Source organism: Bos grunniens, chromosome 11 (genome assembly GCF_055505025.1).
Source record: "Bos grunniens cultivar Pamir isolate PY7600 chromosome 11, Bosgru_T2T1.0, whole genome shotgun sequence".
Classification (NCBI taxonomy): domain Eukaryota; kingdom Metazoa; phylum Chordata; class Mammalia; order Artiodactyla; family Bovidae; genus Bos; species Bos grunniens.
Genome location: NC_141175.1, coordinates 26,841,901 through 26,868,138, shown reverse-complemented (window position 1 = coordinate 26,868,138; position 26,238 = coordinate 26,841,901). Strand labels below are relative to the sequence as shown.

The window sequence follows — 26,238 nt, the reverse complement described above, 5'->3', positions numbered from 1 at the left end:
CGACTTAGTGAACTAAAGCGCCAGTGTTTGGAGAAAGAAGAACGTTTTCAAAATATCGCTGGCTTAAGTACAATGAAGACCAACCTGGAATACCTGAAACATGAAATGGCTTGGGCAGTGGTAATTTCACTTAATTAATTATTCACACATATTTGTAATATGCAGAATATACTTGGTTATAGTTGGTCTTATATGTGACTCGCTATATAATTTATTTTTAGGTCAATGAAATTGAAAAGCAATTGAATGCTATCAGAGATAACATCAAAATTGGAGAAGATCGTGCTGCTAGACTTGAGAGGAAAACGGAGGAGCAGCAGGTGATTACACTTTTTTTATACCGAGGTAGAAGTTGGTTGAGTGGTAAATACGGGAATGATTTTCTGTTGAGGGTCCACATGGACCTTTGTACCATGAGCAGACGCACTTATATATTTACCTTTCCATTCTCTCTCTCTCTTTAAAAGTTACGTTTACACAATTCTGGAGTTATTTTCTATTTGTTTATTTATTTATTTGGCTGCATCGGGTCTTAATTGTGGCACCCAGGATCTTCATTGCATCGTGCGGGGTCTTTTCCATGCAGCACATGGACTCTCTAGTTGTGGCACCCAGGCTTAACTGTTCATGACATGTGGGATCTTAGTTCCCTGACCAGGGATCACATTTGTGTCCCGTGAATTACAAGGCGTATTCTTTTCTACTGGCCACCAGGGAAGTCCCTTCCCATTCTCTTTTAACAGCTTTACTGAGATACAGTTCATATACTGTACAGTACACCCATTTAAAATTTACAGTTCAGTGGTTTTTTTTTTTTTTTTTTTTTGTATGTTCACAAGGTTTTATAGCCACCACTGTGGAGTCCTCTGCTGCCTTGCCAGAAATAGATCTAACCTTTCTTTATAGGAGCCCCCATGTACTCAGGGTGACTGACTTGCATATTACTATTTTGTTCTACTTAGCTTATGAGCTTCTGGCTGCCAGGCTTGGTTGTACTACAGCGTATAATCTTTCCCAGCTTGCTTTTTCCTGTCTACCCCTAAGATAAGCAGATAAGTGTTTTTCCTTTTAAGAGCTATAGCACTAATCCATGAAAGGTAATAGAGGAGTGTGTAAAAGTAACAGAAATGGTGAAAGCAGTACATTGTGATCTCTGGGCTGAATTTCTTATTCAATCTTCAGCTAGTAAATGGAAATTCAACCCCACCCACCTCTCTCACTTTACTTTTTTCCATTTCTGAGAGAATATTCTGAAATTTTCACTCGATTTTTCTCAGCTTCGTTTCATAGCTTGTCCTTGGGGAAGACCTTGTTGGTTTCCTCTTTAGATATTTTCTCAATCTAAAAGTGAAATCAGTTTTAGTAATAAATGCTCCGTGTTTTTTCAAATGAAGAAAGGAGAATCTTGAGGCTGGATGATACTTAGTTCTGTAGGTATTTGCTCTGCTTGAGTATTTAAGTATTATACTGTGTAGTAAGTGGTAAATTTCATTAGAGTATGGATTGTCTTAATTTATATTTATATTCTTCCCACCATATCTTACATAAAAACCTTTTGTATAGTATATACTTGTTTATAGCATAACTATTAAAGAGAAGGCTTCTGAAAAAATAGTATCTAAAGCAGACTTTAAATTTGTACTCACCTAATTTAAAACTGAAAATAGATGAATTTTGTTTAGTTTGTGTAACACCTGAACCAACTTTAATTATTATTAAAAACATACAGATTATACTGCTGATGTCTTCATAATAAAAATACACTATTATTCTATATAATGTTTCCTAAATGTCTTACATAGTTACAATCCCTAATCTATATCTCCTATTCAGACTTTTATCTTGAGCACTTGATTTAAATATCTGTCTTCCTGTCTTTACCTGGATGTTCCAGACACTTCAAACTTAGCATGTTTAGTTGAATAGCTATGAAAGATACTTTACAGCCCACAAAGCTTGAAGGATACACTATCTGGCTCTTTCTAGAAAAAATTTGCTACTCCCTGATCTGAAACATTTTTTAAATTTCAGCTTAAATGCTGCTTTGAAAGCATTCCTGACTTTTTCTGACAGACCTGTGAGTTCTTCCTGTGTGCTTTCACTATTAGAAATATACATACCCTACTTAAGCATTATTGCATCCAAACTGTATAATCCACATGCATGGTTGTTTCTCTGCTAAATTGTATGTGTCTCCCTTTACATTTACTAAATGTGAATTTAAGATTAAAATATATTTTAGAATATTAGAGAAATGCAAATCAAAACTATAATGACGTATCACCTCATGCTGGTCAGATTGGCCATCATCAAAAAATCTACAAATAATAAGTGGTGGAAGAAGGTGTGGAGAAAAGGGAACCCTCCTGTTACCACTGTTGACAGGAATCTAGATTCTTTCAGCCACTATGGAAGACAGTGAAGTTCCTTAAAAAACTAAAGATAGAGTTGCCATATGATCTAGGAATCCCACTCCTAGGCATATATCCAGAAAAGACAGATGAACCCCAGTGTTCACAGCACTATTTATTATAGCCAAAATATGCAAGCAACCTAAGTGTTCATCAACAGGTGAATGGATAAAGAAGTGGTATGTATATACAGTGGAATATTACTCGGGCATAAAAAAGAATGAGATGCTGCCATTTGCAGCAACGTGGATGGACCTAGAGATTATCATACTGTAAGTGAACTAAGACAGACAGACGTTATATGTGGAATCTAAGAAAAAAAGAAACAGTACAAATGAACTTATTTACCAAACGGAAACACCTCATAGACATAGAAGACAAAACAAATTTATGATTATCAGAGGGGCAAGGGAGGGGGAAGAGTAAATTATGAGTGTGAGATTAGCATTAACATACTATATACAATAGACAAGCAAGAAGGACTTACTATATAGCATGTATGTGTGTGCTTACTCAGTTATGTCCGACGCAAGAATACTGGAGCATTTTCATTGCCATTTCCTACTTCAGAGGATCTTTCCGACACAGGGATCAAACCTGTGTCTGTTATCCCTCCTGCCTTGGCAGGAAGATTCTTTATCGCTGGGCCACCTGGGAAGCCCATTGTATAGCACAAGGAACCTATATTCAATATCTTGTAATAACCTATAATGGAAAAAAAACTTGAGAATGAATATGTATATGTATAATTGAATCACTTTCCTGTACACCTAAAACTAATGCAATATTGTAAATCAACTATACTTCAATAAAAAATATATATATTTTAGCATTTTATATAGTTACATTTATCTAATTACTGTCTATAGAGTTTAGTTAAAGCAAAATTAAGTTTATTTGAAATGTGAACCATATATAATTATTTTTTTAACTTTTCTGTTTATTGAAGAAAAATAAAATATATTCCAACAATGTTAATTTTCTTAAAGGTCAGACTTAATGAAGCAGAAAAAAAATACAAAGACATTCAAGATAAACTAGAAAAGATTAGTCAAGAGACAAGTGCACGAGCGCCAGAATGTATGGCACTGAAAGCAGATCTTACTTCTAAGAAAAGGGCCTATAATGAAGCTGAGGTGAGAGAAAAACTTTCATATCAAATATAAATACTGCTCCTCTGTCCATGGAACTCTCCAGGCAAGAATACTGGAGTAGGTAGCCATTCCCTTTTCCAGGGGATCTTCCTGACCCAGAGATTGAACCTGAGTCTCCTGCATTCCAGGTGACTCTTTACTGTCTGAGCCACCAGGGAAGCCCATTAAAAACTTCATCATATCAAATATCAATACTGTTTGTTTATTTTTAAAAGTAGAGGTTTTGTAGTTATGTTGATTTTGGGCTTTAAAAAATGTTACGATTTCATGTGGCCATATATGTACTTCGTTTAAGTATATATTTCTGCATATATTCAACCTTTGATTTGACCATTTGGCAGAAGTGAACTTGAATGGAGTATTTGTTTTTTTATTTTACTGAAGTGTGTCTGATTTTTTGTTAGGTTTTGTATAATCGTTCCCTAAATGAGTATAAAGCATTAAAGAAAGATGATGAGCAGCTCTGCAGAAGAATTGAAGAACTGAAAAAAAGGTAAGGTAGTTACTTTGCAATTTTCATTTTTACCTCATTTTGTAATAAAGTAATCCAAGTGAAATGGAGGAAGTATTTTCTTTTCTTTTTTTTTTTTAAATTTTTTGTTTCGTATTGAGGTAGAGTCAATTCGGGCTTTCCTGGTGGCTCAGACAGTAAAGAATGTGCCTGCAGTGCAGGAGACCCGGGTTTGATCCCCTGTTCAGGAAGATCCCTTGGAGAGGGGTTCGGCTACCTACTCCAGTATTCTTGCCTGGAGAACTCTATGGACCGGGGAGCCTGGCAGGCTATAGTCCATGGGATCACAAAGAGTCGGACACAACTGAGCAACTTAACATGCACACACACATACACACATGGTGGATTAAGTGTTGTGATAGTTTCAGGGGAACAGTAAAGGGACTCAGCCATACATATACATGTGTGGCTTTCTCCCCTAAACTCCCCGCTCATCCAGACTACCACATAACATTGAGCAGAGTTCCCACGTACTGTACAGTAGGTCCTTGTTGGTTATCCATTTTAAATGTAACAGTGTATACACGTCCTTCCCAAACTCCCTGTTTCTTCCCCCCCCGCAACCATTAAGTTTCTCTACTACTGCAGAGAAATTTTATTACATCGCTTTATGTTTTTTACAGTGTTAGGCTTTTAACTTAACATTTCCGCTTTGGGTTATTTACTCTTAGTGCCGATCAGTCTTTGGAACCTGAACGGTTGGAAAGGCAAAAAAAAATATCTTGGTTAAAAGAGAGAATAAAGGCCTTACAAGATCAAGAAAGTTCAGTCAATCAAGAGATCGAACAATTTCAGCAAGCCATAGAAAAAGACAAAGAAGAACATACCAGGATTAAGTAAGTGTCTACATCCTTATATTTTTTCAGTTATTTGAAAATTATGTAGTTTTCCTCTTTATGAAAATAAAATACTTGGTTTTTATTTTGTTCTTTCTCATAATAATAAAATATTATTAAAGCATCTTTCAAAATCACTTTCCTAATAAAACTTCTAAACTTGTAGAATTGGACAGTTTCTGGGTTTTCTTGTTTTTGTCACTGTTGCATTATTTTTAGTGGTCTTCTGACTGTTTTTTCCTGGTAACACAGTTGTTTTCAAATAAAGAATCTGCCTTTAGTTCTTAGGATAGCTGTGTCATTTATTGGTATGCAGGTGTTAGGGGAAAAGTCTGGATATTTCTGTATAACCTTTTCATGTACCTATTCTGTTTTTCCACTTGTATTTTTTAGGAGAGAAGAGTTAGATGTGAAGACTACACTGAACTTTAACCAGAGGCAACTGAAAGAATTGAAAGATAGTAAAACTAATCGACTCAAAAGATTTGGCCCTCACGTTCCAGCTCTTCTTGAAGCCATAGATGATGCCTACAGACGGGGACACTTTACCTATAAACCTGTAGGCCCATTAGGTATTTGTCACCAGTTAGTCAGGATATCATAAAAATTAGAAATGTATTTTTATTTTCAGGAAGGAGTCTGTTGAATATAATTTTTTTTAAGCTCTGTCATCAAAGAACCATGTAGTTATGTGTAGACTTTGTACACATTCTAAGAAATAATGATAAAATCACTTTAAGCTTTGTAACTTTCCTCTGGTATCTTCTAAGCACAAAAAAATCAAGAGAACTTAGGAAAAGGAAAAGTAGCTATAGAGTTAAATAATCTGGTTCTGATTTTTTTTCCTGAATGAATAAATCAATAAACTAATTTGCATGCAATTGATTAGTAGGAAGTTTCTATTTAGATTGGACAACACTATTTTTGAGTTCTCTTTCAAATATAAATCTGGAATTATTTAACTATCCTCATATGTACATGAGAAAAAAATCAATTGAGGGACTTGCCTGTTGGTCCAGTGGTTAAGACTTTACCTTCCAGTGCAGGTCTGTGGGTTCAATTCCTTCATGGCCGAAAAACCAAAACATAAAATAGAAGTAATGTTGTAATAAACTCAATAAAGACTTTAAAAATAGTCCACATCAAAAAAATAGTTATTAAAAAATACATTGAGTTTTGAGGAGTTATTTTTAATTCTGTACATCATTAGGTGAAAATGATGCTACAGATACATTTTTAGTACAGTATTATATACTGCATTAAGTATTGTAGTAATGTCTCTTCATTTAAATGATATGTGTATACCTCTATACCAGGATCCATTTCAATAGGTGAGGTATTTTTTTCCGCCTCTAAATCTAAAATTTCAATATTGATCAGTTTCGCATTAAACAGTAGAGTCTATAACCCTTTTGGCTTGATTTTCAAAACCATTCAGAGGCTGAATTAGTTTACACAAAGGAAAAACACTGTTGATTTACATTAGAGCAAGACAGCTTTTCATAGGATTCGGTGTTTTCCCCCCAGTGTATCCAGTGGGATGAGGGTATTTCCCATTTGATTAAAATAAGATCTGTAATATTATTTAAATTGCTTAGTATGAAACTATTTTAAAGTCATTTATGAACTGTTATACAAAGATAATAGTTTCCCTGGTGGCTCAGTTGGTAAAGAGTCCACCTGCAATGTGAGAGACCCAGGTTCAATCCCTGGGTTGGGAAGATCCCCTGGAGAAGGAAATGACAACCCACTGAAGCCTGGCGGGCTACAGTCCATGTGGTCACAAAGAGTCGGACATGACTGAGTGACTATCACTTCATACAAAGATAGTTACATTAATGTTTCAAGTATTTAACGGGCATTTTAATAGCTTTCTCTCATTTTTAGGAGCTTGCATTCATCTTCGGGACCCTGAGCTTGCTTTGGCTATTGAATCTTGCTTAAAAGGACTTCTTCAAGCCTATTGTTGCCATAACCATGCCGATGAAAGAGTGCTTCAGGCATTGATGAAAAAGTTTTATTCACCAGGGACCTCACGGCCACAGATAATAGTTTCTGAGTTTCGGAATGAGATGTATGATGTAAGACACAGGTAAGGCATCAGTAATTATTTAAAAACTGTTCTGGTTTTGTTTAGTCATGTACAAGATCAGAAAGAATTAGAACATTTTTAATGTTAACCATGTCTACACTACTGATCTGTAAAAATTCCATCAGCTACATCTTTAATTTGAATCTAGGCATTGAAGATACATAGATCAATAAATGAGAGATACTCCCTGCCTTTGAGGTCCTTACACGAGATCTGTTGTGGGAGACATACCAGGAAATAGACCTTGTGTGGCTTAGAAATTGTACTGAGGAATAAAATGGTGCATACCTATCCATGTTAAAAAGGAGGGTGTACAGCAGAGCTGTGGCACTTATTGGTCACAGTTCAACTAGAGGTGGTTTACAGAGTCCATAAAGAGCTGTGGTTGTTTTCTTTGATCTTTGTTTGACTGTTTACTTTGACCCTAACAAACCTCAAGGGCACCATACCCAAACTGGCCTCTTTGTTAGCTGCTAGCTAGCTAACAATTTACTCTCTTACACACACACACACACACATATATGTATATGTGATATATATGTAAGGTATATCTTCCTACATATATATATATTCCTCTGTATATATATTTTCCTATTACTAGATTACAGTTTAAAATTTTTTTTTCCTCTCCCATTCCCATTTTTTTCTAATGAATACAATTTTTGCTGCTTTCAATTAAGTCTTATATTTGGAGACATGAAAGATGCCCTTTTTTTAAGCATGTTTTTTCCATATTTAATTTGATTGTGGTATTTTTCCTTTTACTTGGCTTTAGAAATCATGTTTTATTAAGATTTCTTCTAAGCTTAATTAGGATCATCAAAGCATTTTGTCCTGTAATTGCTCCTACCACTGAGGCTTGTCATGCTTGCCTGGAGTTTGATGTGCGGTTTTTCCTTTGTCCTCACCCTCTTTAGGCTTCTCCATTTTGTTGTTGCGTGAGCCTGTTTCATACTTGTCCTTTCCTTGTCTCATGATTGACCCCTTATCGCTACTATTCCTTCTTACTTTTAGTTCTCCTATACTGATTTTACCACATGTCAGCAGGCAACTGATTGTGATATAAATTAAATATGAAGTACATCCCAGGGCAGTAGAGCAGAAGGAAGAGGTGGTTGTGACTGAGAGCTTTAGAGCTGGTAGGAGCAAGCCCATCCAGCGGTGGCACATGCCTACTTGAAAGTACTTGCTCCTCCCCAGCATAGAACCTGTGCTCTCAGTGGACTGGCCAGAGTCTATGTTTTACCACAGTTCCCTTCCACATCCCCTCCCTCTTAGACTCCTGCTTCCCACCCTCTCTCCCCTCCCTCCCTGCATTGTTTTACTGACATTGTTTGACATTTCTACAGCGCCCACCCCATTCTATCCTCTTTGCTTTTACTTCCGCTTGATCTGTGTCCTAAGGTTACTATCCTGTTTCTCTGCCTCATTTTACAGGAAGGACTGCTTAGAAGAATCGTCTCTGTCACTCATTTCTGTCTTCTTCCTTGAACCTTACCAGTCAAGCTTGTAGAACTTCATCACATCCCAGAACAGCGCTTGTCTAGGCACCAGCGAGCCTTGCTTCGCTTGGTCCTGGAGTCCTTCCTTGCTACTCACTGAGTCGACCTATCAGCAGTATTTGCCGAAGTGTGTTCTCATCCTCTTGAGGCCTCGCTGCGACCTCTCAGGCTTACATGATCTGCCCTCTTGCCTTCTGTCCTGTCCTGTCCTCGTGTCCAGACACACTTGCCACACTGCTTGTCAACTGCATACCAACTTCCTGGCTTCTCCAACAGCCATTTTCAGGGTCTTTGCAAATGCTGCTCCCTTGGCGTGAAATGCTCTTCTTCAGGGTGCTAATGTGACTCCCATTCCCTTAGGTGTCTGCTCATTGTTATCCTAGTAAGGCTTTTCCTGACCTTTTCTGTGTGAAAAAGTACTTTTCCTTGCTTTTCTCTCTCCCTTCAATAGACTGTAAGCTTCATGGGGAGAAGGATATAGTCTGTTCTGTTCCTATCTCCTCATCCTCTGAACAGCATTTGGCACATAGTAGGTGCTCAGAAAGTACATGGTGAATTAATAACTAAGTGAAAAACATACACACACACACACGTATTTTGTTTTGGAATTCTAGAACTAAGCATTATGAATGCCGTTGCCATTTCCCCGTGTCTTTTAATTAATTGACTTTTATGTATATGTGGTAGCAGTATAGGACTTAAGGAAATTGTAATAATTAGTTACAGGGGGTGACAGAATATAATGATTAAGAATCTGGGTTCTAGAACTGAGCTGCCTGGTTTAAATCCTAGACTGACCTCTAAGTTAGCTTTATGACATCAGGGAACTTGCTAAACTATCTGAAGCTTCTTCACTTGAAAAAAAAGTATAATAATGTTACCTATCTCATATAGTTGTTCTGAGAATTAAATAAGCCAGCACGGTCATTTGTCTTTTGGTATCCACAGGGGATTGATTGCAGGGCCCTCTGTTGGTCAGAATCTGCAGATGCTCCTGTCCCATAGTCGGCCCTCTGTAGCCACAGTTCCTGATTCAGACAAGCATGGATACTGCAGGACCTACTGTATTCATTGAAAAAGAATCCATGTATAAGTGGACATGTGCAGTTCAAACCCATGTTCAAGGATCAGCTGTACTTAGAACAGTGCCTAGTATGAAATGAATGTTTGCTAATAAGATAAAATTAAGCCTATTACAGGTGTTTTCAAATGTCTTCCATGTCTTGTTATTATCCATCATTTCCTCAACCTATTTAAAATATGTATCTAATATATATAATAGAGCTTCCCTGGTGGCTCAGAGGTTAAAGCATCTGCCTCCAATGCAGGAGACCCGGCTTCGATCCCTGGGTCGGGAAGATCCCCTGGAGAAGGAAATGGTAACCCACTCCAGTATTCTTGCCTGGAGAATCCCATGGACAGAGAAGCCTGGTAGGCTATAGTCCATGGGGTCACAAAGAGTAGGACACGACTGAGCGACTTCACTTTTACTTTCAATATATATAATATTAAAGTTGGGTAAGTTAATCCTTATGTATTTTTGTCTCCTAGAGCTGCATATCATCCAGAGTACCCAACAGTTCTGACAGCGTTAGAAATAGATAATGCAGTTGTTGCAAATAGCCTGATTGACATGCGAAGCATAGAGACAGTGCTGCTAATCAAAGTAAGTCCAGATGCTTCCTGTGTTTTATATTATTTTTAAATTTTCTAAACTTAAATTGGTTATATAAATTCTACTTAAGTACTTTACTTGATCTTTTATGAATTATTTTTCTTAACAAAAACCTTTTAGCTCTGTAAAATAAATCAATGTTTACTCTTTATCAGCATATGTATTTCCGTGTACTTGTTAGATTGTATCACCAGTATTGTGTTTCATCTATTGGTATAAATTTGCTGAGAAGGGACAAGGAAATTCAAAACAAATCTGTAATTAATACAGTCTATTTTTCTCATTAATAGAATCTGAGAGGCAATGATAGCAGTCATCCAAATGTGTACATGTATATTGCAAGTTCATATTGTAATTATCTGTGGGCTTGGCCCTCTGATATTTTAGACAGATACGTGAAAGAAAATAATGAAGTCCCCTTGTAAAGATCTATTCCAGGAAAGGTTGATAAGGCCTCAGTTCAGTTCAGTTCAGTTGCTTAGTCATATCCAACTCTCTGCAACCCCATGAACCGCAGCACACCAGGACTCCCTGTCCATCACCAACTCCCAGAGTCCACCCAAATCCATGTCCATTGAGTCGGTGATGCCATCCAACCATCTCATACTCTGTCGTCCCCCTTTCCTCCTGCCCTCAATCTTTCCCAGCATCAGGGTCTTTTCAGATGAGTCAGCTCTTCGCATCAGGTGGCCAAAGTATTGGAGTTTCCAAAAAAAAAAACAAACAAAGTATTGGAGTTTCAGTTTTAACATCAGTCCTTCCAGTGAACACCCAGGACTGATCTGCTATAGGATGGACTGGTTGGATCTCCTTGCAGTCCAAGGGACTCTTAAGAGTCTTCTCCAACACCATAGTTCAAAAGCAGCAATTCTTCTGCGCTCAGCTTTCTTTATAGTCCAACTCTCACATCCATACATGACCACTGGAAAAACCATAGCCTTGACTAGACGGACCTTTGTTGATAAAGTAATGTCTCTGCTTTTTAATATGCTGTCTAGGTTGGTCATAACTTGCCTTCCAAGGAGTAAGCGTCTTTTAATTTCATGGCTGCAATAAGCCTAATCACCTTACTTCCTCTAGGAAGTAAAATATTAAAGATTTCCAGGTTTTCCCTACATAATTCAGTGTACTAATCTTTTCTTGGAATTTGCTCTTCACTCATCTTTTCTAGGGTGTAAAAGACATTTAGAAAAAAGTAAGATTTCATTTTTCTATGAAAAATAAGATTTCTAAGGTAAATATTATTATATGAAAAGGTACTTAAGATTTTTTATTTTAATGGATAGCAGTATTAGAATTTAAAAATAAAATATGTCAGTTTGTCATAGAACATTGTTTCCTATGTTTTTAAGACTTAGTTTAATTCTTTGAATCTTGAAAACAGTTTTTTAAATTCTTCTACTTATCTTCATGGAATTATTTCATTGGAATGTTTAAACAAAAATAATTGAATCTTAAACTAGTGATAGGTAACATTTTGAAATTATATACAGTGGAAATGCTTTGGCATATTTTAAAAATGTATTTTTCCCTCTATATTTTTTAGAATAATTCTGTAGCTCGTGCAGTGATGCAATCCCAAAAGCCACCCAAGAATTGTAGAGAAGCTTTTACTGCTGATGGTGATCAGGTTTTTGCAGGGCGTTATTATTCATCTGAATATACAAGACCTAAGTTTCTAAGCAGAGATGTGGATTCTGAAATAAGGTTGGTATGCAATGTAGCTTTATTGTATTATTCCCACCCTTTCCTTTTGATTTATTTACTTTTTGGCGGTGCTGGGTCATCTTTGCTACAGGTAGGCTTTCTCTAGTTGTGGCAAGAGAGAGCTACTTTCTAGCTGAGGGTGTATGGGCTTCTCATTGCAGTGGCTTCTCTTGTTGCAGAGCATAGCTCTAGGGCGTATAGGCTTCAGTAGTTGTGGTCTGTGGGCTTAGTTGCTCCACAGCAGGTTGGATCTTCCCAGATCGGGGGATCAAATCCGTGTCTCCTGCATTGGCAGGTGGACTCTACCACTGAGCCATCAGGGAAGCCCCTGAACTTTGTTGTTTTTTTATTTTTTTAAACTGTTTTTCACATTAATGAACTTTATTGATTGAAAATACAATGTTATTATGATACTTTGTGTCATCTGTTTTGACCTGAACAAGTATAGTAGTTGTCTGATATTTGGAAGTTTAAAAACAATTCACTGGTGTTTTTCAAATACAGAAAAATATAAATTGGAAAACAAAAGTAACTCATAATCTCATTTCCCGACAGTCCCTATTGACATTTTAAAAATAATTAAAAGTAATATATGCACATGGTGAGAAAATTCAAACAGTCCAGAAATGTATGCATTGAAAAGTGAAGCCCTTTGCCCCCATCTCTCTTTCAAAAGTAAGGTAATACTTTAACAGTTTCTTACATATATTTCCGGAATGGTTTATATACTTGTACTTTCTTATATTTATTTCCAGAACAGTTTGAAATTGAGATATAATTCAAGTGTACAATTGAGAGATTTTTGTGCAGCCATAACTATTATCTCAGTCCAAGCATTTTGGTCACACCAGAAGGAAAACTCCTGCCCATGAGCAGTTGTTCCCTCATTCCTCCCCACCCTCAGCCTCTGGCAACCACTACTCTATTTTTGGATTTGTCTTTATGGATTCGTTTACTCTGGATACTTCATATAAATGCAGTTATATAAAATGCATCCATTTGTGTCCAGCTTCTTCCACTTAGCATAATGTTTCAAAGTTCACACATTTGTGCTGTGTATAAGTATGCATATGGTTTCTATGTCTTGCTTTTTGTCTCTCAGTATTGTATCTTGGGCAGGGCTTCCCTGGTGGCTCAGTGGTAAAGAATCTGCCTGCAATGCAGGAGACACGGGTTCGATCCCTAAGTTAGGAAGATCCCCTGGAGTCGGAAATTGCAACCCACTCCAGTATTCTTTCCTGGGAAATCCCATTGACAGAGGAGCCTGGTGAGCTACAGTCCATGGGGTCGCAAAAGAGTCAAATGTGACTTAGCGACTAAACAACAACAATTAAATCTTGGAGATTGTTCCATATCAGCACAGGTAAAGCTGCCCTGTAATAGATGCTTGACCAGTTCCTTTTGATGGACAGAGACATTGTCTGCAGTTTTCTCTTACTATAGCAGCGCTGCAGTGAGAACATGTGTGTCTTGGCATACTTTTGAAAGGATGTGCATAGCTTAAATTCTAAATAGTAAAAATGCTGAGTCAAAGGATATGTGGATTTTAAAATAATTTAATAGTCATTGTTAGTGTTTTATTAACATAAAATTTATGGGCCAATTTAAAATATTTAATAACATTAAATAATTACATTATTTTTAGTACTTAATGTTAAATGAGCCTTAGTATTTGTTAAAAGAAATAATTTAATATTTAAAATTTTTTGATTTACATAAATTGATCACTTAATAGCAGTTACCAAATGATTACAGAATAATTGATTTCCCTAATGCCCTCTCATACTATGAAGATATGAAGAATGCTTCTCTGTGCCCCATCAACTCAGCACTAGCAGATTCCCGTTGATGAAAGATTTCCCTGAAAAAGATTTTGTGTCTGGCCCTGTTTTTACCAGAAATATAAAAGTACTCTCCTCTTTCTCTCATTTGCTCTTTTGTTTATCATTCATTCAACATTTACTGATTGTTTTTTTAATTTTGAAAGTTCCGCCAGGTAGCATGGCTATAATAATAGTACATCAGATTTAAAATGCCCTGTTATTCCGTATACAAGTAAAAAATAAAAATATTGCTAGTTGAACCATGGACTGGAAGATGATTTTAGAATTCAGAGATGTTAAACTGTGGGAAAATATGCTTTTAGTGAAATCTGGCATACACTTTTTATCAGAGAAAAGCTCTTCTTAACTGCACAGGTGGTTCTCTTCCACCAGGCACACGATTTTGGAACAGGTACTTGGGTCAGTGAGGCAGGGAAAAAGATCACTTCTGAAGGCAGATGCCTCTGCTGGTGTGGAGACCCTTCTGGCTTCGGTATCTGCTGACCTTATCCTCCACCTCTTTCGTTGTCCTCCTCACTTCCCCTTTCTCTCCCCACACATTCGTAGTGTTTATTCACCACCACAAATGCAGGAGTCTGTTTCTCGCTTCATGTATTTCTTTTCATCTTCTCCTCCAGTTGCTGCAGCTGGGGAAAACTTCAGAGAACACACATCAGTTGTCTCTTCTCCCAGACTTGCTCTTATGTTCCCATAGTGGTGTGGACATGCAGTGCGGTATCCCGTTCACATTTCAATATTATTGTTTATTTCCTGACGCTTGGGCTTTTTGTTTAATTTCTTCTTGCCTTAATTCTTTTTCTACCTCTGCTTATCACTGTGCATAGTACCTTTCACAGGTAGATCATAAGTACTTATGAATGAAATAAGTAAAATTTAATTCCAGTTTAAAAGATGTTTTTTGAAATCTCCATGTTTCCATGTTATGAATTACTTGTTAGGAATAGAGAACTGGTTTAACTGCATAAGGTTTGGCAAAACTCTGTTACAAATAAGGCTTTCTTTGTAAAGATCTAAATATTTATAATATTCAGAAGTAGATTTAAAGTATTTTTTTACCCTCTCTTTTCTACTAAGTGACTTGGAGGATGAAGTTGAAAATAAGAAAGCCCAGATATTAAATCTTCAGCAACATCTGTCTACCCTTCAAAAGGATATTAAATGCAATGAAGAACTTCTCAGAAGGTACCAACTGCATTACAAAGAGTTAAAGGTAAGAAAACATCATTTTGTTTTCTCAGCTTAATCATTTGCAAGTTATTTTTAAGGTCTTACCATGCATTGAGTATTGGAGAAGGAAATGGCAATGCACTCCAGTGTTCTTGCCTGGAGAATCCCAGGGATGGCGGAGCCTGGTGGGCTGCCATCTATGGGGTCTCACAGAGTCAGACATGACTGAAGTGACTTAGCAGCATGCATTGAGTTAGATGAGTAGTTCTCAGATTTTTTGGCCTCAAGCCCCTTTACAGTCTTAAAAGAGCCCTCATCTGTGTGGGTTTTATCAGTATTCCTATTATTAAAAATTAATGCAAAATTTAAGAATATTTATTAACTAATTTAAAAATAATAAGTACATTATGTGTTAACATAAATAACGTTTTTATGGCAAATAGCTAGTTTCCAAAGCCAGAAAGATTTAGTAAAAAGATTGACATTTTTTATATTTTTCTATATCTCTGATATCTGGCATAATAAAATTCACCTAACCTATCATATCAGCTTCTATAATCAGTCTGTTAGTGTATTGCACATTATAGTTATAAACCTCCTATACACTTAGAAGAACTAGATAGTAAAAGTGATCTAAAAAAAAATAATGCCTTAATGTTTTTATGAAAATAGTTTTTACCTAATGGACCCTCTGAATGAGTCTCTGAGACTCCCAGGAGATACTGGGATTGGACTTTAAGAACCACTGGGATAATCATTCTAGCACTTTAGACTGGATGTTTCAAGAAAACACTGTCTCTGTGGATGCAACACTGTCATACTGTCTTCATTTTAAATGCTAAATGAAATACTTCTATCTGCTTTGTATGAGAGTTGATTAGCAATAATGGTGATTGATACAGACTTTATATATAATTTTCTTTAGTTCTTTTAGTACTAATGTGTCTTTAACTGTGGAATCCTTCTGTAATATAAACCAGAGTAGAATTTTGTTGATTAATACATCCTTTCCAGGGTTTTTGTTTCTATTTTTCATTTATTTTTATGTTACTAAAATCTAAATACCTTTTTTTTCAAAAGATGAAAATAAGGAAAAGTATTTCTGAAATTCGGGAACTTGAGAATATAGAAGAACACCAGTCTGTAGATATTGCAACCTTGGTAAGATTCTTTTCCTCAACTTAAATGTAATGTAAAAGATAAAACTATTACTTAGGTTAAGAGAATCTAGTCTCAAGATTTTTAAAAATAACCTTTTTGAGGGTACTTTTTATGATTGCTATCTCCATTTACAAATAAGTTAGAAACTTCCTGGTGTATGACCTTCAAGTTCCTTAATATTTTGTACATATAACTTCCATGTATTGTAATTGGTTTTGTCTTCTTCTACATGTAATAAATCTTTGTCAGAGCTTGTTTATCTAAACAGTAACTGTTCAAACTACCTAGCATAGTATTTTTCATAATTAATCAGTACCAGTATTAGTGATATCATTTAGTCAGTTGTAGTTGGTCTCTTTGAACTGTTTTCCTTTTTCCAAGTTTAATGGTTTTTATTCACCGCATATTTGTTCTCTTAGGCATCTTTTTATGACATTCAGCTTAACTCCCCAAGTTGCAATAAGTAGTGAATTAAATAGATTGCAGAGTCTTGTTAAAATGAATCAGTATTCACCTGGTTCATTCAGAGTAAATCGGTATTTACTCTGTACCAGGCATCATGTTAAATGCTGAAGGACACAACAGTAAACAAAACAGATCAAGTCACTGCACTGATGGAGTTTACTTCAATAAGAACTTGTCTCCAATTTGTATTAGTAATTTGGTTTTCCCCTTAGTGTTTTTCTGCTTTAATTCCTATTGTTGATAGACTCAATTTCTTAAAGTTGTATGTCTTATTTATTTTTGTTCAGTCTGCATCTGATACATTGTCTGGCATAAGGTATATATTTATATATACTATATTTTGAAAGAAAAAGTGAGAATAAAAGTTATCCCCTTTGATTATGACCTCAAGCACAATAAAATAGTTTGTCTTCTAAATGTAATCCTTTTCTATTTTTTAACCTATAGTCTTCTACCTTCTAATTTACCAGTAAGGGTATGAAAATATTGTAATGTTCTTTGTATTTGTCTTTAATCTGATTTGTTTGTAGCCTATAGTTTCTCCTTTTCCAGAATTATATTATTTTCCTGTTGGATAACTTAAGTATTTGAATTAATTCTATATGCTCTGTAAATGTTGCCAGGAAGATGAAGCTCAAGAAAATAAAATCAAGATGAAAATGGTTGAGAAAAATATGGAACAACAAAAAGAAAATATGGAACATCTTAAAAGCCTGAAAGTAGAAGCAGAAAACAAGTATGATGAAATTAAACAGAAAATTAATCAGCTCTCAGAGCTAGCAGATCCACTTAAGGTATATATTGTTATTCTGATATATATATATGTATGTATTTATTGATTTATTTTTCAGTTATATCTGCAGTATACCTGCTAGAAGGGCTTTCCTGGTAACTCAGCTGGTAAAGAATCTGCCAGCAGTGTGGGAGACCTGGGTTCAGTCCCTAGATTGGGAAGATCCCCTGGAGAAGGGAAAGGCTACCTACTCCAGTATTCTGGCCTGGAGAATTCCATTGACTGTATAGTCTGTGGGGTTGCAAGGGGTGGCAAAGAGTTGGACACAACTGAGCGACTTTGACTTTCACACCTGCTAGATAATATTCTAACAGAATTTATGACTAAATGTAAATAAAGCTGTATAAAACTGGGATGTACACCAACTTTTCATCATTAGATCAATCAGAATTAAATAATCTCCTCACACCTTTACAGAAAATAAATTGCCAAATTTCTCCCCCCCACCCCCTGAGAAGGTTACAGCTTTTGTTACCTTTTTATTTTGTGGGATATTTTCTTCTTTTAGGTCAGAGACAGGGATATTTATCTGTCTGTTCTGTCTCTGTGCTTATCTGTTCTCTTGTCCTACCTCTTCTCAATAACTCTAGGGTTCAGTTCAGTTCAGTTGCTCAGTTGTATCCGACTCTGTGACGCATGTCCATCGAGTCAGTGATGCCATCCAACCATTATCCTCTGTTGTCCTCTTCTCCTCCTGCCTTCAGTCTTTCTCAGAATCTGGGTCTTTTCCAATGAATGAGTTCTTTGTGTCAGGTGGCCAAAGTACTGGAGTTTCAGCTTCAGCATCAGTCCTTCCAATGAATATTCAGGACTGATTTCCTTTAGGGTGGACTGGTTGGATCTCCTTGCAGTCCCAGGGGCTCTCAAGAGTCTTCTCCAACACCACAGTTCAAAGGCATTGATTCTTTGGCACTCATCTTTGTAGTTCAACTCTCACATCCATACATGACTACTGGAAAAGCCATAGTTTTGACTAGATGGACCTTTGTTGGTAAAGTAATGTCTCTGCTTTTTAATATGTTGTCTAGGTCGGTCATAACTTTGCTTCCAAGGAGCAAGTGTCTTTTAATTTCATGGCTGCAGTCGCCATCTGCAGTGATTTTGGAGCCCCCAAAAATAAAGTCCGTCACTGTTTCCATTGTTTCCCCATCTATTGTCTATGAAGTGATGGGGCCGGATGCCATGATCTTAGTTTTCTGAATGTTGGATTTTAAGCCAACTTTTCACTCTTGTCTTTCACTTTCATCAAGAGGCTCTTTAGTTCTTCACTTTCTGCCATAAGGGTGGTATCATCTGCATATCTGAGGTTATTGATATTTCTCCTGGCAGTCTTGATTCCAGCTTGTGCTTCATCCAGCCCAGCATTTCTCATGATGTACTCTGCATATAAGTTAAATAAGCAGGGCAACAATATGCAGCCTTGACATACTCCTTTTCCTATTGGAACCAGTCTGTTGTTCCATGTCCAGTTCTAACTGTTGCTTCTTGACCTGCATACAGATTTCTCAGGAGGCAGGTCAGATGGTCTGGTATTCCCATCTCTTAAAGAATTTCCCATAGTTTATTGTGATCCACACAGTCAAAGGCTTTGGCATAGTCATTAAAGCAGAAGTAGATGTAGAATTAGATGTTTTTCTGGGACTGTCTTGCTTTTTCTATGATCCAACAAATGTTGGCAATTTTATCTCTGTCAAAGAGTTTAATCTTTGAACTCTAAGATTAGTTGATATAAAAGCCAGCTTGAAATACCTACTTACTAACATATCTGCATTATATTCCAGCCAGAATTCAATTGGCTTTTTTTGTTTGAAGACACATGCTTTTTGAAACCAAATTAGGGAAATAAAGTTTATTATCAGCAGCTTATTATCATTCTAATTGAACAGCTCAATTATTCTCAAAACTTAAGATTTTATTTATAAGACACAGAAGAATCAGTAGTATGTCTTAAGAGGGAAGAGGTATGTTGATGATATAACCCCTTTTTTGCAGGAAAAGTACTTCTTTGACTCAAAATGTATTTAAATATTTTAAAAGTTTAAAAGAACTTGCACATATATGTACTTTACTATAATTGTCTCCACTGACAGAAAATGTAATTTATTAAAGAGAGTTAGAGGAGAAGCTGAATAGAAACAATTTTTCCCTATTTGTGGTGACCTCTATATTATTGCTTTCCATAGAGTTGTGATTTCTGGCTACCTTGGTAATACATGTTGGTTTTGTATTTTTCTACTTGAGCTAAGAATTTTAAAAAATTTTAATGTTGTGAGAAAGGAAAACATACTAAGGATACTATTGAAAAAGACAAATAAAAAGTAGTTACTATAGGAAATTAGAATCAAAAAGACAAAAAGTCCAAGATAAATAAAGAAGACAGAATTAATTTTTAAAAGAAAATAGAATAAGAGGAAATAAAATAAGTATGAAAATTGTCAAGAATGGGAGAGACCAAATTCAAAATTCAGGGATTAGAGAAGTGAAATTAAAACAAAGATGAGATCAAAGAAAATTTTAAATGATGAAGGATTGATTAAAATCGAAATGATAATTTATGCTAAAGTAATATAGAAAAAGAAATAATTAGCACCCGAATTATCCCATGAACTGTAGCCCGCCAGGCTCCTCTGTCCAAAGAATTTTCCAGGCAAGATTACTGGAGTGGGTTGCCATTTCCTTCTCTAGGGGATCATCCCCACCCAGGGATCAAACCCATGTCTCCTATTCTGGCAGGCAGATTCTTTACCACTGCGCCACCTGGGAAGCACTGTATTATCCCAGATAAGTTAAGCTGTGTTCTGTTCTTTTAGGGACCTGTGCTATGCTAAGTCACTTCAGTCGTGTCCGACTCTGTGCGACCCCATAGATGGCAGCCCACCAGGCTTCCCTGTCCCTGGGATTCTCCAGGCAAGAACACTGGAGTGGGCTGCCATTTCCTTCTCCAATGCATGAAAGTGAAAAGTGACAGTGAAGTCGCTCAGTCGTGTCCAACTCTTAGCAGTCCCATGGATTGCAGCCTAACAGGCTCCTCTGTCCGTGGGATTTTCCAAGCAAGAGTACTGGAGTGGGGTGCCATTGCCTTCTCCGTTAGGGACCTGTAGGCTAAAGCAACTCCTAGAATTGGAAGTCCACGGATAAGTTCAGTAGCAAAATATACATGCAGAATGCAGTAAGAATTATTGATCTTAGCTCTTTGCCTTGGTTGCCAATAAGTGAACCCTTCAGTAAACCTGCACACAGTCGTCTAGTAGCCAAGAGGGTTTTTCTTTATAGTGTTGCATCCTACTAGCCATCAATAACAGGACCAAGAAGAGTTGGCTAACAAAGGAGTTAATTCCTCAGAAGCTGTCATGACGTATTAGCAGCTTCTAGATAGAATCTGTTTTCTGTTAGGACATTTGTTCATTTTGTGTCAGAGGAGTGGCAAGAGGTAGAACATGCTGTTCAAGTATGTAGTCATTGAAATCTTGGCATAGGGGGTATTTTTCTCACTTTAAACAGTTTATTTTGATCTGTCAGTTCAGTTCAGTCGCTCAGTCATGTCTGACTCTGCGACCCCATGAATCGCAGCACGCCAGGCCTCCCTGTCCATCACCAACTCCCGGAGTTCACTCAAACTCATGTCCATCGAGTCGGTGATGCCATCCAGCCATCTCATCCTCTGTTGTCCCCTTCTCCTCCTGCCCCCAATCCCTCCCAGCATCAGAGTCTTTTCCAATGAGTCAACTTTTCGCATGAGGTGGCCAAAGTACTGGAGTTTCAGCTTCAGCATCATTCCTTCCGGAGAACACCCAGGACTGATCTCCTTTAGAATGGACTGATTGGATCTCCTTGCAGTCCAAGGGTCTTCTGCAACACCACAGTTCAAAGGCATCAGTTCTTCGGCACTCAGTTTTCTTCATAGTCCAACTCTCACATCCGTACATGACCACTGGAAAAACCATAGCCTTGACTAGACGGACCTTTGTTGACAAAGTAATGTCTCTGCTTTTCAATATGCTATCTATGTTGGTCATAACTTTCCTTCCCAGGAGTAAGTGTCTTTTAATTTCATGGCTGCAATCACCATCTACAGTGATTTTGGAGCCCAAAAAAATAAAGTCTGACTCTGCTTCCACTGTTTCCCCATCTACTTCCCATGAAGTGATGGGACCAGATGCCATGACCTTAGTTTTCTCAGTGTTGAGCTTTAAGCCAACCTTTTCACTCTCCAAACTCCGCCATCCCCCGAGGGGCCGGGGTGGCGCACGGCGTGGCGCGCCACGATCACTGCTGCTGCGGCCGTCGGGAGGAAGCTACCTGGCGGTCGTCGTGTGGGCTGTGGCCGTGTGCGGTGGTTTTTTTGTTTTGTTTTGTTTTTTTATTTATACTGCAAGCTTAATGCTTTAGTGTCATATTGAATTTTTTGTACAGGGAGCAGGATCTGCATTAAGAATCATGGTCTGCATTATTAGAGTAGGAGAGGTTCTCTGTTTCTGATAGAGACAATGAGTGTTTATTTCTATTGAGACTGACTGCTTTTGAAAATTTCAAGATCTGATGATTTATAGCTTTCTAAAACTTCATAATTGATGTAATTATAGGAAGCAAGTGGCTATAATACATACTATAGTAATTTATCCAATGTTGTCAGCTAACTAAAATTTGTTATTTAGACATCAAAGAGAATAAAATTTTTCAATGATTCTGTCCCTTCTAGCATCTCAGCCTACTTTTTTTTTAAAGGCTGATCTTTCTTAAAGGTTAGAAGCTCTACAGACATAGGGCTATATCAGAATTTAGTTCTAGATCTAACCCATCCTAGCCCTCACCCCAAAACAGGGTAAGTGTCACTTAAGTGAATTTAATATATTTAGGTCTCTGTTTTACCATCACCAAAATGAAATGAAAGGAAATACTCTCTTGGTTCCTTTTTTAAAGTTTTACATTTATTGGTACCCAGGATGTAATTTTATTAAATATTTGAGGACTATAATATATATGAAACAAGTTGCCAGTCCAGGCTTGCCGCACGATACTGGATGCTTGGAGCTAGTGCACTGGGACGACCCAGAGGGATGGTACGGGGAGGGAGGAGGGTTCAGGATGGGGAACGCGTATATACCTGTGGCGGATTCATGTTGATATATGGCAAAACCAATATAATATTGTAAAGTTAAAAAAAAAGCCACAGTAATAGAAAGAACCTTAAATTCTTTGCATTCTGTTTTATAAGTCAAGTTTTTCCCTTTCTAAAGTTACTCAGAGAAAATTAACCAACACGATCCATCCTAATATAACTGACCCCTTTGGCTCCATAAAGCTGATTTGATCCCCTAAAGCAAACATGGACGTATTTTGAAAGTTTCTACAAAAAATGATTAGAAAATTTAGTGTTGGCAACCGTTCTGTTTCATAAGCCATTCCAATTTCCAGCTGTAATATCTCCTACTACAAAAATTGTACCCATTTTCTTTTATTTTCTTCAAAATAAAGGAGCAGCTTATCTCTATCCTCCATATAATAATGTTTTTATTTTTAATAGACCTGTGTTATAAAAACTTTATATCATTAAGTGTCTACCTTGGGTGGTAGTTATTTTAGCAGTGTGAATAACTTGCAGAAAATTGTATTCTTAGGTCAGGAAGTAGCCTGTTTCTGCTCTTTTATATGAGGTGTAAATAACTGGGAATTTTTAGATACATCACGTGTTCTTTTTCTTTTCGGGATATCCGTAAATCTTCTGTCTTCCTTGATGCTGTTGTTTTGGTTTGTGTTTGTTTCTTTTTCTTTATAACTATGATTCCTGAAGGTAAACATCATCATCATAGTATATATGTCCAGTGTTAGTGGCTCAGTTGTGTCCGACTCTTTGTGACCCCATGGAGTATATATAGCCCAACCAAGTTCCTCTGTCCATGGAATTCTCTAGGCAAGAATACTAGACTAGGCTCAAAAAATAGACAAACTCAGCAAAATTCAATTTGGTGGTTCTTAAATCAAGAGCAAAAAGCCTTTTGATGAAAGTGAAAGTGGAGAGTGAAAAAGTTGGCTTAAAGCTCAACATTCAGAAAACAAAGATCATGGCATCCGGTCCCATCACTTCATGGCAAATAGATGGGGAAACAGTAGAAACAGTGTCAGACTTTATTTTTTGGGGCTCCAAAATCACTGCAGATGGTGACTGCAGCCATGAAATTAAAAGACGCTTACTCCTTGGAATGAAACTTATGACCAACCGAGATAGCATACTGAAAAGCAGAGACATTACTTTGCCAACAAAGGTCCGTCTAGTCAAGGCTATGGTTTCTCGGGTGGTCATGTATGGATGTGAGAGTTGGACTGTGAAGAAGGCTGAGCGCCAAAGAATTGATGCTTTTGAGCTGTGGTGTTGGAGAAGACTCTTGAGAGTCCCTTGGACTGCAAGGAGATCCAGTCAGTCCATTCTAAAGGAGATCAGTCCTGGGTGTTCTTTGGAAGGAATGATGCTGAAGCTGAAACTCCAATACTTTGGCCACCTCATGCGAAGAGTTGACTCATTGGAAAAGACTCTGATGCTGGGAGGGATTGGGGGCAAGAGGAGAAGGGGACAACAGAGGATGAGATGGCTGGATGGCATCACCGACTTGATGGACGTGAGTCTGAGTGAACTCCGGGAGTTGGTGATGGACAGGGAGGCCTGGCGTGTTGCGATTCATGGGGTCACAAAGAGTCGGACACGACTGAGCGACTGAACTGAACTGAACTGAAATCAAGAGCCATTTTAAAAATTGAGATGTAGGGATTCTCAGCCTACTAAAATAAAATCTCCAGAGGTGGGGTTTGGAAATCTGTTTTTTTAAAACATCCAAATTGATGATAAAGAAGGCAATCTATATATCAGTATTTAAGAAAGCTGCCATAATTTATGGCTTTGTACATATATCATCTCTAAATACCAGTAAAATCTTTTCACCAGTCTCTACCTCCTTTAAAGAAATTTATATGTTGTATATACTCTTAATAGAAGACAGATTCCTATAACAAGGGAGAATTCCAATAATAGAAGAAAATGTGTTTTGGGCATCATTCATGTATAAAATTATCAGGCAAAATAATCAAAATGTGTACTTGACATTCAGTCTATTAATTTAATTATACATGAACACCACAGAATCACATATACGAAGTAATACATTTAACATTTAGAAATACTGCTTTGTTTCCATTTACATTTCATGAATTAGTTTTTTTAACCTTTCTCATGTGTCTTCAGCATTGGCATCTTTATTGTGGTTAGAGCTATGTTTTGAGTAATAAGAATAGTTGAGTGATGCATTTTTCCAATGGTCACAGAAGGATATGAACTCTTAACACTGGCCTCTTCAAGCAGCATAATCCTGTCCACTTTATTACTTGTCAGTTTATACCTAAGCTGATAATTTTTTAAAGCAATCTTTTCCTTATAGATTATTTTGGTTTTATTTAAACAGGATGAATTAAACCTTGCTGATTCTGAAGTGGATAACCAAAAGCGAGGGAAACGGCATTATGAAGACAAGCAGAAAGAACACTTGGATACTTTAAATAAAAAGAAACGAGAACTAGATATGAAAGAAAAAGAGCTAGAGGTTATCCATGATTTTTTAAAACCTTTTATTTACAACCTTAGTCATGATTATTAAAGTGCGTTTTCCTTAATGTCATATTTCCAAACAGAGACAAGTTGTCTGATGGATATCTGTTTTCTTTGGAGTAATAGCTGTTTCAGTGAATTAACAGAGGGAAAGACTTAGGGACTCTCAAAATGTGGAGACTTCATAGACCAACACGAAGAGTACTTTAGGCAGGACTGCCATAGCCCCTTATTGTGCCTCCAGGTGATTTGGAAAATGGCACTCCCTTCTCTGAAATAGTTCCTTATATGCCTAACTTGGCAAGTGCATAGCAGCTTTATGTCAGAAAAATACTCCCTGCCTCTGAGTTAACTCAGGAGTGAGTTGGGCTACAGTCCAGCTCCTCCTTACTAATAACCCTGGTTGACAGTGGAAAGCGGAAGCCCTATTTTTAGAGGAAAGTAAGTTGAAGGCAACCATGGTTTAACCTAAAAGAAGTGGATTCCAGCTTTGTTTTTACATGTCTTAGGAAAATGGTTTCAACTCTGAAACCCATTGCCTGATTTGTTTGACTTAATATACGAATGTCATGAATGGAAGTGCTATGTGTGCAAGTGCTTTGGGTTTTTAATATTTTACAAACAGAAGGGTCTTTATGTTTTCAGTACCGTTTGGTATTTAGAATCCCTCTTAAAAGTCACAGAAAGCTATGTCTGACCTCAGCATCTGGGGTGCCAGACCTTCATAACATCTACTTGAAATTTGTTTTACTAGAAGGTTATGGAGCTCCTCTAAATTGTTAAAATTGTGTACACTAATGCAATTTTCTTTTGAAAATTTATGATGACTCTGAACTGTATTCTCAGTATAAAGCTTAGAAAAATAACATTGATATTAAGTGTAATTAAAATACATTTCTTAAATATAAGTTCGGAATTTTACTTTGCATATTTTGGTACAAATAGTACAGTGAATTGTTGTTATCAAAGACGTTTTAAAGTTAAACGTCTGTTATCTTAGGAGAAAATGTCACAAGCAAGACAAATCTGTCCAGAGCGGATAGAAGTGAAAAAATCTGCCTCAATTCTAGACAAAGAAATTAATAGATTAAGACAGAAGATACAGGCAGAACATGCTAGTTATGGAGATCGAGAGGAAATAATGAAGTAAGTGCTTGCTTTTCTACTTTACCATATTATCCATATATATTAGTAAGACAAAAGATATTTATATAAAACCTTAAGTTTGGGTAAAGTGTTTCTATGGCACATGGTTACAGCTTAACTAGTCTTTCATACATGTAATATTAACAATAAATAACTTTTTTCTTTGGAATTATTATAGAA

The 26,238-nt window shown here is 36.8% G+C and overlaps 1 protein-coding gene across 1 annotated transcript in view; it reads left to right on the top strand.

The window, feature by feature from the left end:
* SMC6 (structural maintenance of chromosomes 6) overlaps nt 1-26,238 on the top strand; it is a 74,997-nt gene that overhangs the window by 33,643 nt on the left and 15,116 nt on the right. The window contains exons 9-22 of the mRNA XM_086323569.1: nt 1-120; nt 222-320; nt 3,401-3,547; nt 3,970-4,058; nt 4,748-4,912; nt 5,306-5,484; nt 6,800-7,004; nt 10,058-10,172; nt 11,728-11,888; nt 14,807-14,942; nt 15,980-16,060; nt 17,149-17,319; nt 24,770-24,907; nt 25,913-26,058. Of these exons, the coding sequence (XP_086179695.1) occupies nt 1-120; nt 222-320; nt 3,401-3,547; nt 3,970-4,058; nt 4,748-4,912; nt 5,306-5,484; nt 6,800-7,004; nt 10,058-10,172; nt 11,728-11,888; nt 14,807-14,942; nt 15,980-16,060; nt 17,149-17,319; nt 24,770-24,907; nt 25,913-26,058 (1,952 nt within the window). The remainder of the gene's footprint in view (nt 121-221; nt 321-3,400; nt 3,548-3,969; nt 4,059-4,747; nt 4,913-5,305; nt 5,485-6,799; nt 7,005-10,057; nt 10,173-11,727; nt 11,889-14,806; nt 14,943-15,979; nt 16,061-17,148; nt 17,320-24,769; nt 24,908-25,912; nt 26,059-26,238) is intronic.